Source organism: Carassius gibelio, chromosome A5, assembly GCF_023724105.1.
Source record: "Carassius gibelio isolate Cgi1373 ecotype wild population from Czech Republic chromosome A5, carGib1.2-hapl.c, whole genome shotgun sequence".
NCBI classification, from domain to species: Eukaryota; Metazoa; Chordata; class Actinopteri; order Cypriniformes; family Cyprinidae; genus Carassius; species Carassius gibelio.
Window position 1 is genome coordinate 37,373,253 of NC_068375.1, and position 18,643 is coordinate 37,391,895.

General features: G+C 37.8%; 1 protein-coding gene across 5 annotated transcripts in view; it reads left to right on the forward strand.

Moving 5' to 3' along the window:
- LOC128014853 (mucin-5AC-like) overlaps nucleotides 1-18,643 on the forward strand; it is a 201,002-nt gene that overhangs the window by 17,724 nt on the left and 164,635 nt on the right. For 3 of the 5 annotated variants that reach the window (XM_052598534.1, XM_052598535.1, XM_052598536.1), the window contains exon 2: nucleotides 2,788-6,508. In XM_052598534.1, the coding sequence (XP_052454494.1) occupies nucleotides 3,645-6,508 (2,864 nt within the window). In that variant the 5' untranslated portion in view covers nucleotides 2,788-3,644. Of the gene's footprint in view, nucleotides 1-2,530; nucleotides 2,633-2,787; nucleotides 6,509-18,643 lie in introns of all 5 variants that reach the window. The other 2 variants (XM_052598537.1, XM_052598533.1) reach the window with 2 other exon arrangements.

The following is an 18,643-nucleotide window of genomic DNA, read 5'->3' on the forward strand; positions in this document are numbered from 1 at the left end:
TGTTTTGCAACCATAAAGTTATGGACTTTGGAGGGAGAATTGTTCAGTCCAATTATTCATATGAAAGTTATATTTGTGGACGTTCAATTGCACACTTGAGTTCTGAAGTTTAGTATTGCAAGATAATTGCAAAGCATTCAATTTTGGCAGTGCATTGATCAAGCATTTGCATCTCAGTTCAAAAAATTGCATAAGATTTATTCAAATTAATTGAACTAAATACTGTTCATTTGGTACTAGGCGCTTAAGTGAGTTCTATAACACTTGGGAACATAAGCTCATGATTTATTTACAGACTGTTAAACTTTTTAAATTAGGGGTGTAGACATTAGTTTTATTTTACACATTCGATTATTACACATTTAAAAGCATTCAGTTTAGCAAAGTCAATGCATTCACCTAATTTGACATTGCAACTGCTCTTTAATTTTTTTATGTTTATTCTGTACAAGCCCCCAATTATCGAGCTGTATTACTTTCCAATTGCTAAGCTGTACTAACCTAGATTGATTTTTGGATTACATGGAGATAACAGGTTATTAATGGAGAATGTCTGGCCTTTTGTCTGGGGCTCCAGCGGTGGTTGAACGTGAAGAGCTGCAGTGAGAGATTTCAAGAGGAACTCGTAGTTTAGCTGAGTGAGAGGAAATCAATGAGTGCTTGATTACCTACATAAAACTAGAGGTGATAGTATATTCTTTATGCCTTTTTCCTGTGAACCTGTTTGCTCAAGGGCCTGTTGGCACTTAATATAATTAGGAGGGTCTTACATTTATGCGTTTAGCAGATGCTTTTATCCGAAGCAACATACAGTGCATTTAGGCTATACATATTATTATTTTTTTTTTTACCAGTATGTGTGTTCCCTGGGAATTGAACCCATGACCTTTTGCACTGCTAACCCAATGCTCTACCAATGAGCCTCAGGACTTGTAAGACTGAAATGAACACTGAATGTATATTTTGGTATGCAAATAGTTCTTGAGGTTTTACATTTCTGTATATTAGCATTCACTAAATCTCTGTAGTAAGTAGTATGTGTGTGCAGTGTACAAATGAACTGTGTGCATAAATGCTTGAATTGTCAGCTGCTTTTGCCAAAATATGCTGTATTTAAGAGAGCACATTATACCAAAATGCAAAATGCTCAATTTGACATTCATTCCAGTAATGAACCCAAAGCAATGTCCACCAAGATTTTTAACATAGTTTTCTTTTTAACATTATCCGATTTGAACCGATAAGTACACATTAAAAATAATGTTATTTACAAGATGCTAACTTATGCAACGCACATGCACTGTTTATAAGGTCACAGTGTTGGCTGTCAGATTACATCATGCCTCTATCACCGGTGAAAAAGAAGAAAAAAAACCTTTCCAATACAAAGCACAAAATATTACAATAATAACGCCTTCCCTTCTCGCTCAGTCTGCAATAGCATAATAGAATGCACTAATGGAGTATCATATCTGTGCGAACAGGGTGTGCAGAGGTATGCAAATACATAAATTGACAGACAGGTAGGACAGCCTATCATAGCCCTTACACAGGGATATGATTGGACAAACATTTTATGGTCCTACACCTTCCACAGATTATATAAATACATATAAATACGTTTAGACAACTTAACTTAGTGATTGCTATTGGGATGGGAAGAGACTTTCAACCAGCATAACCAAAAAATGTTTTTGAACCAAATCACCTACCCTGCCTTTAAAAGTGTACTGCATTACAAGAATGATTCATACATATATACCCTGCAGTAATCACCAATTGTGCATTAACGTCATGTCATAAAAACAGCACCACAAGGTCGGAATTACAAGTGGGGAAACTTTTGAACTTTCTTTAAGCCCAGAGTTTCTGAGTTTGGGCATGTTAAAAGTGATAAAATTTGGTGGATGCAATAGATGTAGTATCTGTATTGACTGGCTATAAAACTAGCTAGAATGATTTGAATACATCCAATGTCGTAACTCATCAGTACAAACTTCTCAGGAGAACTTGAACACACTATAAGAAGCGAATATTCCATTCCAAACATGGCCATAGGCAAATTAGCAATTTAAGCTAATACTGTTTTGCTATGTACAAGACATCATAGTGGAGGTCTGTGAATTGTTGTTCAGTCAGACTGATCTGATAAGAAAGTTACACTGAGCAAATGGGTGTATCACCAGACACATACATGGGCATTTAACATCCTTTCATGATTCAGGGGACTGTGATTGTCTGATCACAGACAGAATGAAGTGCCTGGTAACAGTGACAATGCGATAGAGTGTGTTCAGAATTCCCTGTGGCGATCAGCCATCATGCTTGTGCCTCTATGTACCAGGGGGGTTGCTTAAAGACAAGCCAAGTTAATTAGCGTTGTCAGTCTCTACCCCTGAATATCTCTTAGCCTGCCCCTTCTGAGACACTGCCGAGTTAAACAATATCCCCAAAGCTACAGACAAACTAAAAGTACTCTCAGTGTCTGCCTCTGTCATACATTGGACCCTAAACTATTCTTATTTCGTAGATTACCTCACCGAGAAATGGAAAGAGATCAAAGACTTGGTTATTGGAGAGAACTCATGAAATCTTAGCTTGATGCAGTTTATGGTTGAGGAATCCTATCTAGGTACTTATGTTTGTTCTTATGTACAGTTTTATGTTAAAGCCAGCTTATATGTATGTGTTTGTCAAAGTAAATCATGATTCAGAAATACAAACCTGAATTTTGGGACTGAATTACTGAACCTACTGTTTTTTTTTCTGTGTTTCTACTTTGCTCAGATGTTCCAGTTCTGTTCCTGTCTCAAGAAAATTATGAGGTGAACGACACAAGCAAAGAAATTCAAGGGCAAATGTGAGAGATAAAAGTCAACCTGAAGAGATGCATTGCCCAGTCATGGACTGTCAAGATATGCTACACCACAGAGGACTGTGCACACAAGCTTTGAATTGGAAAGTAGGGCATTAAAGTTGTTAGGATATCCTCTCACTGGTCAGCCTGAAAACTGTATCCCATTAACGTTTTATTTGCCTTGATATTTTTAGGACTGTAATGATTACAACTGCTGCAGATGTACACAGTAAGAGAAATGTGTCTTGAGGTTTTGCTCTTGGCTATGAAACCATAATGCAGACTTTTGGGACATACTCACAAGCCTACCCTTCCAATGTTTCATGCTCTTCAGGACTTACACAAAGTATCAGAGTATTACTCAAAGTGTATCAACAAGGTGGCTTATTGAGTGTTTAAATGCCCATGTGGACTAATGGGGCTGAAGCTCAGGATACACCCAGTCCCACTTTTGCATATAAAGACATTTGCTTATAGAGACTATTTGTGCCAAAACCGGAACCTACTCTGACAGCATTACCAGAAAGACTTACACAGAAACCCTCAGTCATGTGACCTGAGGAAAGGACCAGTCACATGCTCTGCTGCCATCGGCTGGTCTGTTTTATTTATTTTATGTTTTTTTTGTTACTGCAGCATTTACCATGTTCAGAGTTTTCCAAATGTCAAATATACTGTGTGCTGTAACTGAATTTTGTAAATCTAATTAATTGTTCATTCACATTTGACTTGTGAAAGCAGACAAAAAACCCACAGAGTCAAATTTTACACCTATGTATTTACATCTATGGTCCATACACTACTCTTGGATAATATGGTGAGCAAAGAGCCCAACCATTTGCCAACCGTTCACAGCCATAGCAATGGCAACCCAGACAAAACACCTACCACTGTGACTGTGCGCTCAGTGCTCCTCAACCGGAACTCTCCAGATATTGAAAGCAGACTTAAACGGAGAAGAAATCGCACACAGCAAGTACGTTTTAAAGATTTGGAGTATGATGATGTGTCTAATGATAAAAACGAGAAGATGAGGAGTAAGAGCCCAACAGAGGTTCCAAACTGGCAGAAAGAGTTGACAAACGGGCCCTCATTGGTGGGAGCAGTCCGCGGGGACATGGAAAAGACAATTGGAGCAGTGACAGCATTTTTGAAGAGAGCACCACCGCACCCACTTACCCCTGGGCCTGCCAGACGCTGCTGGGTCCCAACACATCCCTGTTCGCTCACATTGCCACTGCCAACTCAGCCATGCAAAAGTACAGCTATACAAACCTCACCCAGTTTGCAGAAGCCTCCCTCGCTCTCTGCCACACAGACTCGCAGTCACAGCCTGGGGGGAGCCTGGGAGGATGGAGACTCCTCTGATGAGCTGACTGCACATGTCTACATTCCACCTTGTAGATCAAAGAAGAGCTCTGTCCAACATTGTACCCCTGCTGAGCAATCAAGGTGCAAGAGAACTGAGGACAATCAAACTGCCTCTGTGGGTACATCAACACAAAAACAGTCTAGAAGGAGGTGTAGGAGGAAATCTTTAAACAGAGCAGGAAGTGATCCTGGGAAACCTGAGCCTCATTTTACTTCCCCAACTAAAACTGTGCACAGAAGCCACCAACAGTCTAAACAACCCAAGAAGCTTCCATCCAAAGCTGTGGCGCACAGAACTTCACCAGATATTGTATCCATGCAGTGTTCCCACACGCCCAACACAGTTCATAATATGCCTTGTAGTGTCTCTTCCACACAGACTGAAGCAAGAATTGAGTCAAAAATCCAAACTGTCCCAGACAACACAACATCTTTGCAAAAACCTAAAGTAGATCCTGCATCTTGTCCATCTCACACTGCACCACCTACATCAACCACATGTTCCAAAGAAACATCACAATGTTGCCCACAGCATGCTGCTGCGGAGAACATCAGTTTGACCCCTACTGTACTAAAGCCTTTATACACTACCACAGCACAAGTCCTATCCACTGTCACCACATTCTCAACACATAGGCAATCATGCATGTCTCTTACTGAATCTACAGGGCATTGTTGCACACCTGCTATTCAGAATACAGCAAAGAATACTCCCCCATTACTAGAGTCCCAAAGAATTCCAGAGTCACATACAGATCCCACAGCTCCTGGCCAATCCATGCCTTGTTTCCAGAAGTTGGAGGAAACAATTGCATGCTCCAACACTGTCGGTTCAAAGGCAGTGTCCTGTTCTCAAGGAGCACCTGCAGTTGCCTCTACATTCATTTCCACACAGCCATGCCAGAAGACTCCAACACAACCCATGTCATGCGATAACACCTCAAATCAACCTGTGTACTCTGGGATATCTCCAACACAACCTGTAACTTGTATTCAGTCTGTGCCAAGATGTATGAGTCCTAAACAGAATGAGCCATTGGGTAGGGCCCATAACCTTCCTGTACAGACTCCTAAATCAGCTACACACACCCCAACACCTGTTCAGTCTACATCATCTTGTAAAAATCCAATGCAGTCTATACAATACTGTGTCAAAGACAAACTAGCATCCTGTGCCACTGTTCCACACCCTGTCTCACACTTCAAGGGACCTGTTGCAGCTGCGGCACATGCCATTCCTATTGCACAAACTGCAGTACATTGCATTTTGGATCAAAAAAATGTGGTAACCCATGTGACGCCTTCCATGCCAGTTCTGATTTGCAGCTCTTCCACACAACCTGCACCGGGTACCCTTTCTGTTCAAGCATTGCCACACTGCAACTCTAGTATGCAAAATGCAGTGTCTTGCAGTAATCCCTCTCAAATTGTGCAACCTTTTAAAACAGTTTCACACTCCAAACCATTTCCACAAAATATGTCACCTATTCTCTGTCCGCGTGAGACAATTATGTACGCAAGTAAACCCCAGGAAACTGTGCTTCCCTCTGCTAATTTCAGGCATTCTTTACCTTCTTACGCCTGCCCTCCACAGACTACTCTGTTGTACTCTAATGCTGGGGCGAACCCCTCCCCTCCTCAGGCCTTCTGCTGCACTCAGGACAGACGTGACAGGAGAGAGTTCATGCTTCCTCCCCCACCACCTCCTCCTCCTCCTTACACCCCCCGCAAAGAGGGCTCCTCTACTCCTGGACATCCCCGTAAGCCTCCTGTCCCCAAAGCTGAGAGCTACAATGCTGAAAAGGACGGAGTGAAAACTGGGGCAGTGAAGCCAAATGCTGAAGCAGTAACTCACTATCAGGCAGGTGAAACCCCACCTCCTATCCCTCCCAAAAGTAAGGCAAGAGCTATGGTGAGGCCCACCTGTTTAAGTGTCAGAAGGGTGATCCTCGGCCCCGAATCCCAGGCCAATGCAAACCACTTGCCTCCTACTGGGGGGACAAACCCCCAGGCGCCCCTTGGACAAGTAGATGGCCAAGCGGACACACTGCGGCAGGTGCAGGAGCTACTGGGGGGTCTTATGTCTGGGACTAAGTGTAAGCTGGACCTGGCAAAGGCTAAAGAGAAACTGTTTGGCCCAAATGGCCCTCTGTACGACATTGGGGCTCTGCAGTCTCAGCTGCACAACCTGGAAGGAGTGTTGGAGACCAGCCAGAACACCATCAAGGTTTTACTGGACGTCATTCAGGATCTAGAGAAGAAAGAGGCAGAGCGAGACGGGTGAGTAAGCGAGTGATTCAAGGAATAACACAGTAAGAAGAAAAACTATGAATTCCAAAGCATATTTTTTGTTAAAGTCAAATTGGTAACAGCAATAATTCTCTTCTTTTTGTGGTTGGTATAAAGAGGAAATGAGTGAGACATAAACAGCAAGGAAATAGTTCCAACTCTCGGCTTTTGCCTATAATCCTGTGTTGATGCCATTAGCATGTTCCAGCAGTGATAGCTGTGATGCTTTTTAAACCGCCCTCCCATCTGTCCACTCATCAAGTTCATCACTGGGGGATATGATAGTTTTCATAAGAAAGCCCTCTCAGCATGTCTTCTTGTTGAGAGACTTTATAGATTTCTGTAGACTATAGAGAATGTGCCAGCACATTTTACTTTGAAAAGTCTCAAGTAGGATGTGTGAAGACATTCAGTGATTAAAATTGTTTGCCATATTCTGAGAGATGCTTCTTAGCAAGACACCAGAATTGTATTACTTTTTACAAAAAAAAAAAAAGTAATAATAATAAAATTAAGAAAGCATTATTTGTCAACAATAACAAATTAAGTGTTTTCAAGGCTTTTTATTATTCTGGTTCTGCTGTACAATCGTAAATTTATGTGGTCTGATGCGTTGCACTTTGGTGCATGATTGTAGATGATTGTTACGTGGTAGTGTAGTATTTTGTGTGGTTCATGGGGAAGATGTGTATTCGTGGTCTGGTTTTCCCTGGCGTGTTTTTCTTTCTTTTTCTTTTGTTATTCTCATTGTAATGACTCACAGGTGGAGCTGCTCTAACGAGTTACCTGATTGGTGACTGGAGTGATTGGCGCTGTATTTAATTCTCCTGAACCATGGATCTCTGGCTCCTCACTCTCATGGCTTCCTTGATTGAAAGACATATGTGTTATTTATGTAGCATGGTGCCCATAGTGTTTGTTAAATGATTGCTTTGAGACATTTGATGTAAAGTGCTATCTTTTGCTAAGTTATGATTCTTTTTGTTAAATCCTGATCCTTATCTAATTGGAGCATGTTAGGGAGGTGGGTGCTAGGGATGGGCGATACCACATTTTTTTCCATGCGATAAGATACTGATACTTTTTGTTACAATTTTAACGATACCAATACTGCTTATAGTTTTAAAAGTGTATGTGATTTTTTTTTTTCAAAATAATCTTCATTTTATATATATATATATTAATTTGCAGTTACTATTAGGGCTGCACAGTGTGTCGTTTAAGCATCGATATCGCGATGTACGAATCCACGATAGTCACATCACAGGATGTGCGATGTAGGTTGTCGTAGTTGATTCGTTATTCATTAACTGTACGGGCCAGCTGCTTTTTAATAAATCTCAAACATTCAATTCAATTGTGCATTATAGCTGATACCTACATGAACAATTACAGTTGTTTTTATGACCGTAAAGTCATTCTCCTCAAATGCTACTGACATTAGAAAAGTGTATACCAATATCGCATGTAACTTTAGAGATGGTCCCTAAATTTGAGACTCTCGAACGTCCAACGTCAAGCCAACTTAATTTTTTCATAGTTTTCTTTTCTCTGCGCCGGATTGGCGATGTCCTTTACCCAGGCATAGATGTCCATCCATCAATTATCAACATTCAGCCACAAACATGAGGTGCGAGTGGTCGCGTGAGGGGATGTATAAATATAATAATGTATCGATACCAAAGTAGAAGCTTCTGAGTAGCGATATATCGATACTGCAGCATCGATGTGCACATCCCTAGTGGGTGCCTTCTTAATTTATTATTTGTTTTCTCCTGGTTATGATAATTAGGGAGGGAAGCTTTTGTACTTTTTGTCGTTTTAATTTAATTCTAGGTTAATATCTTTAAAATGAGTTAACAAACTCTGTTTTGTTATTTGTTTTGGCTTTTCCCCTTCTGAAGCTTATGTTGCTCCTGTCTACTTCTGTTTAATAAACTTACTTTTTCACTTTAGAGAGTGTTCTTGTTGTTTTGAAGCCTTGGGAGTGAGAGCGGGGACTCTAGGGAGTCTGTTGATTGGCTCCCTGTTTATTGTTATGAATGCTGTTGTTGTTGTTGTGTGTGTGTGTGTGTGTGTGTGTGTGTGTGTGTGTTTTAAATACTCTTTGAGTAGAGATTTGACCTCATTTGTAACATGATTCTAGTTCAAATCGAAGCATCCTGTTCAATGCTTTAATTTTTATTGTTCATAGTAGCCATAGGTAGATTAAGTTTGTAAAAGAAAATACAATTAAAACTGTAAAAGCTGTAAAGCTCTAAAGCAGAATATGGCAAACACTTTGCATTTCAATGTCTGATGCTACATTATATTGCTACATAATACTATTACACTTTTTTATCAAACATTGGAAACTGATAGACTGTGGATCAATGCATGTATGTACAGTATGTAAGATGTGTTTTTCAACATGAATGTCTGTGCAACAAAATATGAATGCAGTCCAAAAACAAATGAAACAAGTAAATTAGCAATTTACAAATTACAATTTGTTGCACGAAATGAACATGTTCAAGAATTGTGTTGCATTATTTAATTTAATTTAAAACCAAACAAGCCATAAAGATACTCTTTTGTGTGTGCCAAGGCTTTCATTATTATCTACAACATAATTTTAAGTATGCATGTGTGAATCTGTCACAAAATTAATCAAAATAAAATCCGGGCCATGAACTATGAAACAATTTTCAACTCTGCTGTATGCCTTGTCGGACATTGCTTAAACACAACCAAAAATGTATTTATTATATCTTGAATAAGGAATGAACATCATTATGGCATAATGATCATCATAAAAGCTTTATGATTAAGAATTTTTGATATCATGTCTTTAATGAGGTAGGGTTACACACAGATGGGAATTGTTTCTGAAAAGAAAGCGACACCAATTTCATTCATCTACAGCAAAAATTCAATTTCCAAGATAAGAAGCAATAGGCTGAAATCCTTTAAAAATTCATGTCTGTGGCATGCTAATGATGGACCAACCGTGCACTCAGATCTCAGATAGTGGCTCTGTGTTCTTTTTGGCACTAACAGGCTTCATCTTTGCTCTTTATTTATTTCTTATATAAGCTGTTGTTTTATTGGAGTTATTTATTTCCAGAATTGATTGAAGTTAAATGACATGCCATCGGTCAGAATCATGTGATTTTACCATTATTCTTCAAATATGATTTAAAATGCATTTAATTCAAAGCACTGATATTTGCGACTGTAGTTGTTATGTTGTAATGCAGCCTACTGCAGAAGCTACTTACAGACCAGAAGTCGCTGCATATTAGTTTGATTGTAATTCTGATGCTACTAAATGTCTTGATGGAGTCATCCAAGCTAAAACACCCAGTTTGTTTTGAAGTTTGTTGCTATACCTTAACTTTTTTTTAGACATATCTCTGAATCAATGTTCATTGAAAAAAAAATATTTTCAATCAAAATCCAAACCCTAGTACACTACCTATACGATTAGAGGACTATGATTGGTTAAGATTGTTTGTACAAAAGCATCAAATAGTATGGATTAAGGAACATCTCATTCTTGTGAAAAAGTGATCTTGAAATCAATATGCACTTTATTTACATTCTTAATACACTATTCGTGTCTTATTATGAGCGATTAGTCGATGCACATCAATACAAAATATTTAAAAATGCAATCACTTTTGAACTTTCTCTGCTTTTGAAACAACTTTCCTTTTGCAGCTGATGTCACCAAGGCCTCTTATTTTTCATCCCCTTTCCTTCCATTTGCATGACTGCATTCTGTGTGTATTGCCATTTCGCAATCTGATTGATTCCTAATGGATAAAATCAAGTCTCGTTCTACTTTTGTTCTTGTTTTGTTGAATACTCTATATTATGGAAGTAAATTGGAAGGTTTTCTTGTATTCAGTTGGTATTTGTGACTTCTCTGAACAGCATGAAACTTGGAAAAGTGGACGGTGTCTGAATTTCTAGCTTGCAAGAAAATTAACTTATTGAATGGTTCTTCAGGTCATTAAATGTATGATAGTGAATATCAGAACTCAGAACTAGAACAGTGGAGCTGAAGTCAGGCAGCAGACTCGCCAAAGAGAAGGTTTCAAGAAGACACTTTGGCCTATATTAGGGCATTTTCTTGCTTTTGCGAGGGTATTTAAAGAATGCAGAAATGGGACAGTGCTCAGGAGATAAAACAGCTCTGATTGAATCTGTTTTTTTTTCTTTTTTTTTTTTTTTTGAATGACCATGTAACACGTGTTCAAAACATGCACTAACTAGACTCACTATTCACTAAAGCACGCGCAACATTTCATTGGTTAGTTCACTCACTCTCACTCTCAAAGTGATGCACTGATTGCATTGACATATTTTCATCTTTAATTTATTTTCATTGCATAATGCTTTTTATATGACTTCAGAAGATTCTTCCATATAAAAGGGATATGGACTTTCTTCTGTTTAGAGCTGGACAGATTCACCTGTACAGTAGATTAAAAACAAGAACTTAATTAAATAGCAGGGGCAGTTTTTGATTTAATGTTGACTTATCTTTTCATGTTTATGTCAGCTATGGAAATGCTCTGAATATATAACTGTAGCTTGTCTATCTCTACAAATGTCAGTTAAATTGATTCAGTGGTTTTCCTTAGATGTGCATCTTATTTTAGTTCCTGACTGTACAAAGCGTGTGAGTATTTTTAGTGAAGCAGGGCTTCATAAACCCAGGTTAAAAGCAGTGCTAACCCCCTTTCAGAATAAAAAGCATGAAACCTGACTCAACACAACCTCAACAGAGTTTCAAAAGAACATAAGTCCAGCATTTATCATAGTGGGAAAAGCCTTAGAAAGTAATGATTTTAACTGAGGATAATTTGAGGCGGTTTGCTTCCTACATCTTATAAATGCACACAAGGTTGTTTTTTTATAGCTGATGAAGGCCTTAGAAATACAACTTTTTTGTTCCTTTGAGAACACTCAAACACTGGTGTGCAAAATTAGCTCATAATTGCTGCGTTGTATTGCTCGCTGCTTTGTTTGTGGCTCATATTAATGTAATAACATGGAAAACGGTCTTAGAAAAGGTAGAATGAAAAGTAATATGTAATTTGTAATTCTGTGGCCAAACATAGCGCATTTTTAGCCCCTTAACCCTGTAAAGCTCATTGTATCATATGTTTGCAAATTTCAATAATCATTAACATGATCAAAACATATATATATATATAGCTTATTTTTTCATTTGCTCAATCATCATTGCATTGCATTGTATTATGTTTTGAAACTACAGAGCTTTGATCATAAAACTAAACACAAATATCATCCTAAGACGTATTATTGGAAGTTATTGAGTGACAACTGATATGTATATGCATTGCATTCTGCTATACTGTTAAAGATAAAGATCACATTGATTTACATAATAAGCTATCAGAATTTCATCTCACATTTTGGTCATATAAATATCAGCATCTGCACCAAATAGCACATTTTTGCTTAATTTGGGCTTCTGGATAAAAAAAAAAGAAAGTATTTTTTACTCCATATTCTCACTATATCATGCTACATGAGCTATAAAAACCTGATGCATCAGATGATATGCAACAAAAAACATGCAAACGTTTTTGTTTTAGATTTCATCTAAATGTTTAATAAACTGTTCAATTTGGGGAAATAAAATTCTGATTATTTTTTTATATGTCGGGCTGTAAACGGTTAAACTGTTATTGCTGATATTACGGTTCACTTTTCAGGCTGTGTATCTCTTGCAAACTCCTCTTTTCCATGGGTAGTCTTTTAAGTTAAATGGCAGTTTTAGGAGTTCCACGTTTTTCATGCATTCTATTTTTATATAAGTAATTAGAAATTAGGAGTTATTCAGAAATATTAATACAGTATATGTACGATTCATTTAACCCTGTCATAGAATATTGTTGTGTTGTACAGCGTGTTTCTTTCTTGTTTTTACCTCCCACACCTTTGGGGCTTTTTGCATTTGTGGAGGGTAACTGGAGTAGGTGTTGTTCATAAGGCCTTGTCCAGGACCAGTTTTCTCAACCCCAGTCCTAACAGAATCAAGAGGAGGAAACTGATCCGGGATCAGAGGATCCAGGGTTATTTTACATCAACACAGATGGTGGTGGGTGAGGAGGCTGGTATGTGGCTCATTCGAGCCACGTCAGAGCCCAGAGAACACAAACAAGGCCGTGGATCAGCCGGGCTCCTGATACCTCTAAGCTTGGGCTTACGCAGCCATCAGAGCTCTGGAGCGGCCAACTCAACAGATTGGATAATCAGACGCCACTGCTGTCAGATGTAATTGAGAACAAATGTGAGTTTTAATGGTTAATGTTGTTTAGGTAATGCAATTTGCCCATCTGGAAATGTGGTCAGATTTCTGGATGTGCGTGATTGGTTCTTTCTGTAGACATACATTGGAGTAGAACGTGCCCTATGCCACATCGATTTTGGATATTCCTGAATAGAAAGTTCTTTCTTTCAGATTTTTTTATTGTTCAGTGGCCATGTAAAATGGCACAAGTTTAATATTCTTTCTTGTGTGTGTGTTTTTTTTTAATGTTCCTGAACAGAAAGTTTTTGAAAATTATAACAAAAAGTTTTCCTCATGCATCTTATTAGTCATGTTCACCTGTTTAGTTCAATATTCTTGTTAGTTCCCCTCTTATTTAACCACGTGTTTTTCCCCAGTGTTTGTCTGGTCTCGCCAATTCTATCCTGTGTTGTGGATTGCCTGTGTTGTGATCAGATGTTTTATTTATATGCATCACATGATCTTTTGAAAATCTCAAAATTATCCGGGAGAACATCATCAAAAGTTTGCATTGATTTTGAATGCGGGATAGAAGCATTTTCATTCAAGGTCTCTTTTGACCTCCACTGTATTTGACTGAGATTAAAATTGGCCATGTTTAGTACAAAATGTTGTTCGTTTTTCCTTGAAAATCTTTTGTCCGTAACAATAACTCACTCTGAATGTGTTTGTTTGAGAGCGATGAACAGCCCTGCGTTTGACACTCTCCCTCCCACCCACTAAACATGACTCAGTGTGCTGGAGTCTACATCTCAGCAAGACACAAGCTCAAAGTGAACATGCCAAACTCACACCTGCATAGTAGAAAGCTCTTGCTCTTTCTCTCTCCCTCTCTATACTTGCACGGATGTGTAAGCTTACAGCTTACAGTTCCATGAAATGATAAAACAAACCATGCTGTCATTTTTATTTCCTTCAGCGGTTACAGAAATCCGGGTCTGTTTTTATCAAAATGCTTATGAGTGCTGCTCAGCCTTCATGTGCTAGGTCTGTCTGTCTGTCTGTCTGTCTGTCTGTCTATCTATCTATCTATCTATCTATCTATCTATCTATCTATCTATCTATCTATCTATCTATCTATCTATCTATCTATCTATCCATCCATCCATCCATCCATCCATCCATCCATCCATCCTCTCTCTCATTCAAGGGATTAATGGCTACCAGAAACCACTAATTTCAACCAAACACCTCTTATAGTCAATTAGATTCAAAAAGTTTAATTCAAGAAAAAAAAAAATATATATATCTTTTTCTTTTTTTCTTTTTTTATAATGGAAACGTCTTCCATGCTGTTAAATGAGACATAAAGTAAACCTGGTAATACCAAACTCTGCTACTTCGCTTTGCTTCGTAGACAGAGTCTGGAAAGGGCATAATTGACAAGCTTTTACTTTCTTTTGTATGGGGATTTTAAACTGTCTGAAGTTTAAAATCACTGGTTACCCGTAAGCCAATCACATAACGTTTGGTTATGACGTGTGTTATTCGCTGGCTCAGCCGCTTCGAACTTCTACTGTAAACACAGGAATGCTGCGAAAACAAAACCATCGAGCGAAATATTGGAGTGAACATGGCAGTTCACAACCACAAATATCGCCTTGCCAGACTTTGGCCTCCCCAGTTTCTCACTGACGATTTGTAACAGTTGGTAAATTTAACTTTTCCCAAAACCTGTCGGGACTCGGGAGTAGGGACACAACTTCACCTCCATTCAAATGTGAAACAAACACTCTTCAGTTGGCAAATGCCGGGAATATTCTCCACAACAGAGCGAATAGCATCCTGTGTCTCTGTCCGTTTTGGATTCCCCTTACCTAAACTACAATCCTAATTTCAGTGCTTAGCATCTATGTCACGGCTCTCAGCCTGCCCTCTGTTCGTTGATTGGCCAGCTGTTTTGGAGCTGGAGGAAATCTGGGAGACAGACTGAGTACAGAAGCGAACTGAAATTGAACGGAAGTACGAAGTCTGACATAGTCAGGCTAGGTTTCTGGTTTTCTGATAAAAAAATAAAAAAAACTAATCCTTTTAAGCCATTTCAAAGCAAACACATAAATATTGAGAAAAGCATAAAATAGCAAAATATCCAAACATCAACTCTCATGTATCAAGGTTTGTCTAGTGGCCACAGTCTGGCTGTAAATTGGTATTATATAAAACACATTTCTCTGCTCAGCTTCTAGTGTCTGTGATAACAGCAGAAACCTTTCATCTGTTTGGTGAACTGGTTTGCTCTATTGATCCATAGTTCGGATGAATAGATTCAGGCTTATTGCCATCAGGGCCAGTTTGCACTTCCTAAATGGTGTTTATCTTGTGGCTATCATGTGGCGTGACTGTAGGTTTACATAAGAGGAGCCGATGAAGTCAATTACCCTGCAACTCCACATCCACTTTATCACACTGAGGTTATTTATCTGGAAAGTGACTGCTTTAAGTCAGAAACAAGTCAGACAGGGCATTAGACATACTGTATGAAATAGAAAGAAAGAGCAGTGAATAGACACATTGGCTATAGAGGATATCTTCAGACGCTGCAGTACTGATGCTGGTGATGCATATGTGATATTGTTAGTCATTGATTTAGGCTACAGTAATGCAGCCGTTTTCATTTTTCTTTGATTCGTTTTGCAGTTTGTTTGTCTTCTGGGAACATTTTCCAGGTATTCTGTCCCCAAAAGTGCACAAACCTGCTAAAACAGACTCAGGCAGGCTTTCTGTGAATGTCAATACAAATGAAATTTGTCTAACCAAAGATTTATTCACTCACAGTTTTTGAGCTGATCCTAAAAGTGCTGTAAAATACAGTGCATTTTTTTTTTAAAAAACAATTTTTCCCCAACTTCTCATCAAAACAAAACACTTCAGTGGTGCTGATGTCAGAAAACCCAAAGACATAAAATGATTGACAGGCACAGAATGATCCTGATTGGCTAAAAAGCATAGGGCATGCCAGTGTATCTTTCATTTAGGAGACAATGATTGACAGACACATAATGTTTCTGATTGGCTAGTTTACAATATATAATATCTGTCAGGTAGCAACATTTTTGTGGTGTAATACGTTCATATGTTGCCACCTTCTATGGCATTGTTTAGTGTGTAAACATGACTTAAAGGAATATTTCACCCAAAACTGCTTAACTGTATTTATGTTTTTATGTTCCAAAAACACTTACTTTTAATATTTAAATTGTAGTAACACAAAGTAGACAAATTGTGAACACTGCAATACCTGCAAGGAGTGATTTATTTTCTCTATAAAGCATAGAGAACAAAAATCCATCATTTGTTTACAGCAGTCAATGGCACCTTGCAGTGCATTCAGAAATGTATAATGCAAGGTTAAACGTCCAAACAAAATCACTCTAGAGACATATGTTTATCCAGCAGTTAGTGTGGTTTAGGGGGCAAACAAACACACACTGATGCTCCCGCTGTGGCAGTAAAGACACCCTAATTAATCACACATGCCCCAAAGGCATCCGTTTAGTGCTTGTTTCTTCCTCAATAAATGCCACCAAGAAAGTTCCATACATTTCCATTTTATTTAGTTGTTTTGAAATGCATTGCCAAAGGATTTCATTACACTGCTTTTGGTCACCAAAACACAGAGTAAAGTACATTAACAATTGCTTGATTACACAGAGATTATGGTCTTCGGTCAATAACCATTGAGCGCTACAGCAACGTGTTTAGTTCCATGGGGAGGGTTCCTGCAATTAGTGTGCTATACACCGCTTTCAATAAAACGCACCTGATAAATGGCGAATAACTAAAAATCTTTATACAATTAACTGTGATACACTAGCTAGGAGTTTCTAAAAATTGTGCACTTAAAATACACACTATTGTGAAAAAAAAAATGTTTAGGCATAAATTTTAAATGTATGTATTTAGATTGCATATAATTGTTTTTTATTTAGATTACACAGTTTTAAAGTAAACTAATAAACCTAATGTGATGCATATATGTTCATATATAAATTAAATAGGTAAGAAACTGGTAAGATTTTTGCCAACCAAAAAATTATTGTTTAAACCAAATTGCTTATTAGTACTATTGCAGAATTCTTAATTTACTGTATGCGTGACTGACAAATATGCATCACATTATTTTTAGTAGTTTATGTTACTTTTTGTAATGCAAATGCATCCTACATTTTTTATATTTTAGTAGTATGTCACATTTCTTGTTGAGATCTTAATTTGTATTTAGCTTGGACTATTCCTTTACATTTTGAATCTAGATTTCAGAACTTGCACAGTGCAAAAAATAACATGTGCTTTTCAACAGTGATTTCACATCTTAGCCTTTATCGCATTCAGATTGACGTTAAAGACAGTCACACTATTAAACAGGTTGACAAGGGGCTGAAAGAATAAAGGTGTAGAATTGGATGATTCACTTATTGTTGTTGTGAGATGAATGAATCAGTCATTCATTCATTCACAAATAAGACCAAAAGAGTGAGTGAGGGATTGACCAAAGTCAGTGAGTAAGGACAAGATTAGGATGCTGCATTAGCATGCTTGTCACATGGGCTGCTGACTCTAAGCATGCGGCAAATTCCTTTCTGCACGAGGAAGAGTCTAGTGCACAGACTACCCTCAGTTCACAGTTACATGGAAACATAGTATTGTTACAAATCAGATAGATTTGGTCCTGGATGCTGATTGATCAATACCATTCCAGATCTAAAAATCTACAAAGCAGTCATACTGTTATGTCATAGTATATATGTATGTATATGTATTAAATTGTGAAAAATGTGATTCCCAAAAATATTTTAAAGGAAAACATTCATGTGACAAAATTTCAGCAAATTATACATTATTGCATTACGTTTTGAGTAAGAGTTCATTTCGTTTTATCTTAAACAGATGAACGTGAATCTGGCAACGTTTTTTATTATGTTGAAGAAATCAAATATCTGGTGAGTGGACCTAAAAGGTTAATGTTCTTTTGCATTTGAAATATCATATAACCTGCTCTAAACCCTACATTAAGCCTATTATGTTAATTAAAACAAACGTGAGATAAAAACTCATAACCAAAGAAACCATGCCATTTTTGCTTGCTTCCACAAGTTTTTGACCTCTTTTATTGAGCATTGTGACTCATGTTACAGGACCTGTACCTGAGTGCTATAACGGGTAGGGTAACAAGCAAGTTTACTATGTCAGAAAAGCGAGAAGTATGCAGTTAGTTATCAGAATCAGAAATAGCTTTATTGCCAGGTGTGCTTACACACACATGGAATTTGTCTTGATGGCAGAAGCTTCCAGTACACAGACAGGTTGACAAGTGACAAGGCACAGTACAATTTTCAAGTATCTGTACTTTACTGGAGTAGTTTTATTTTGAGTAACTTTAACTTTTACTTCACTTCATTCCAAAGCATAAGATCGTACTTTTAACTTCACTACATTTCATAAAACATATCGTTACTCCCTATAATCTATCACGTGCTCCGACACGCAGAAGCGGTGTCTGATTCATCATGAAGGAACTGAGTCTTTTCAAAATAAACTTTAATCGGATCGCGAATCGCACCAAACGATTTGTTTACGAATTAGAATTATCCGGTTGCAGCTGTTCTGGAGTTAAATTATAAAATTGAAAACATCTATCTTTCAGTACTTGTTTACTTAAGTACATAAAAAAATTTGTACTTTTGTACTTTCACTTGAGTAAAATTGAAAAAGGAATACTTGTACTTTTACTGGAGTAATATTTATTTAATTTAAACTTTTTATTCATCAAAGAATCCTGAAAAAAGTATCACAGATTCCAAAATAATATTTAGCAG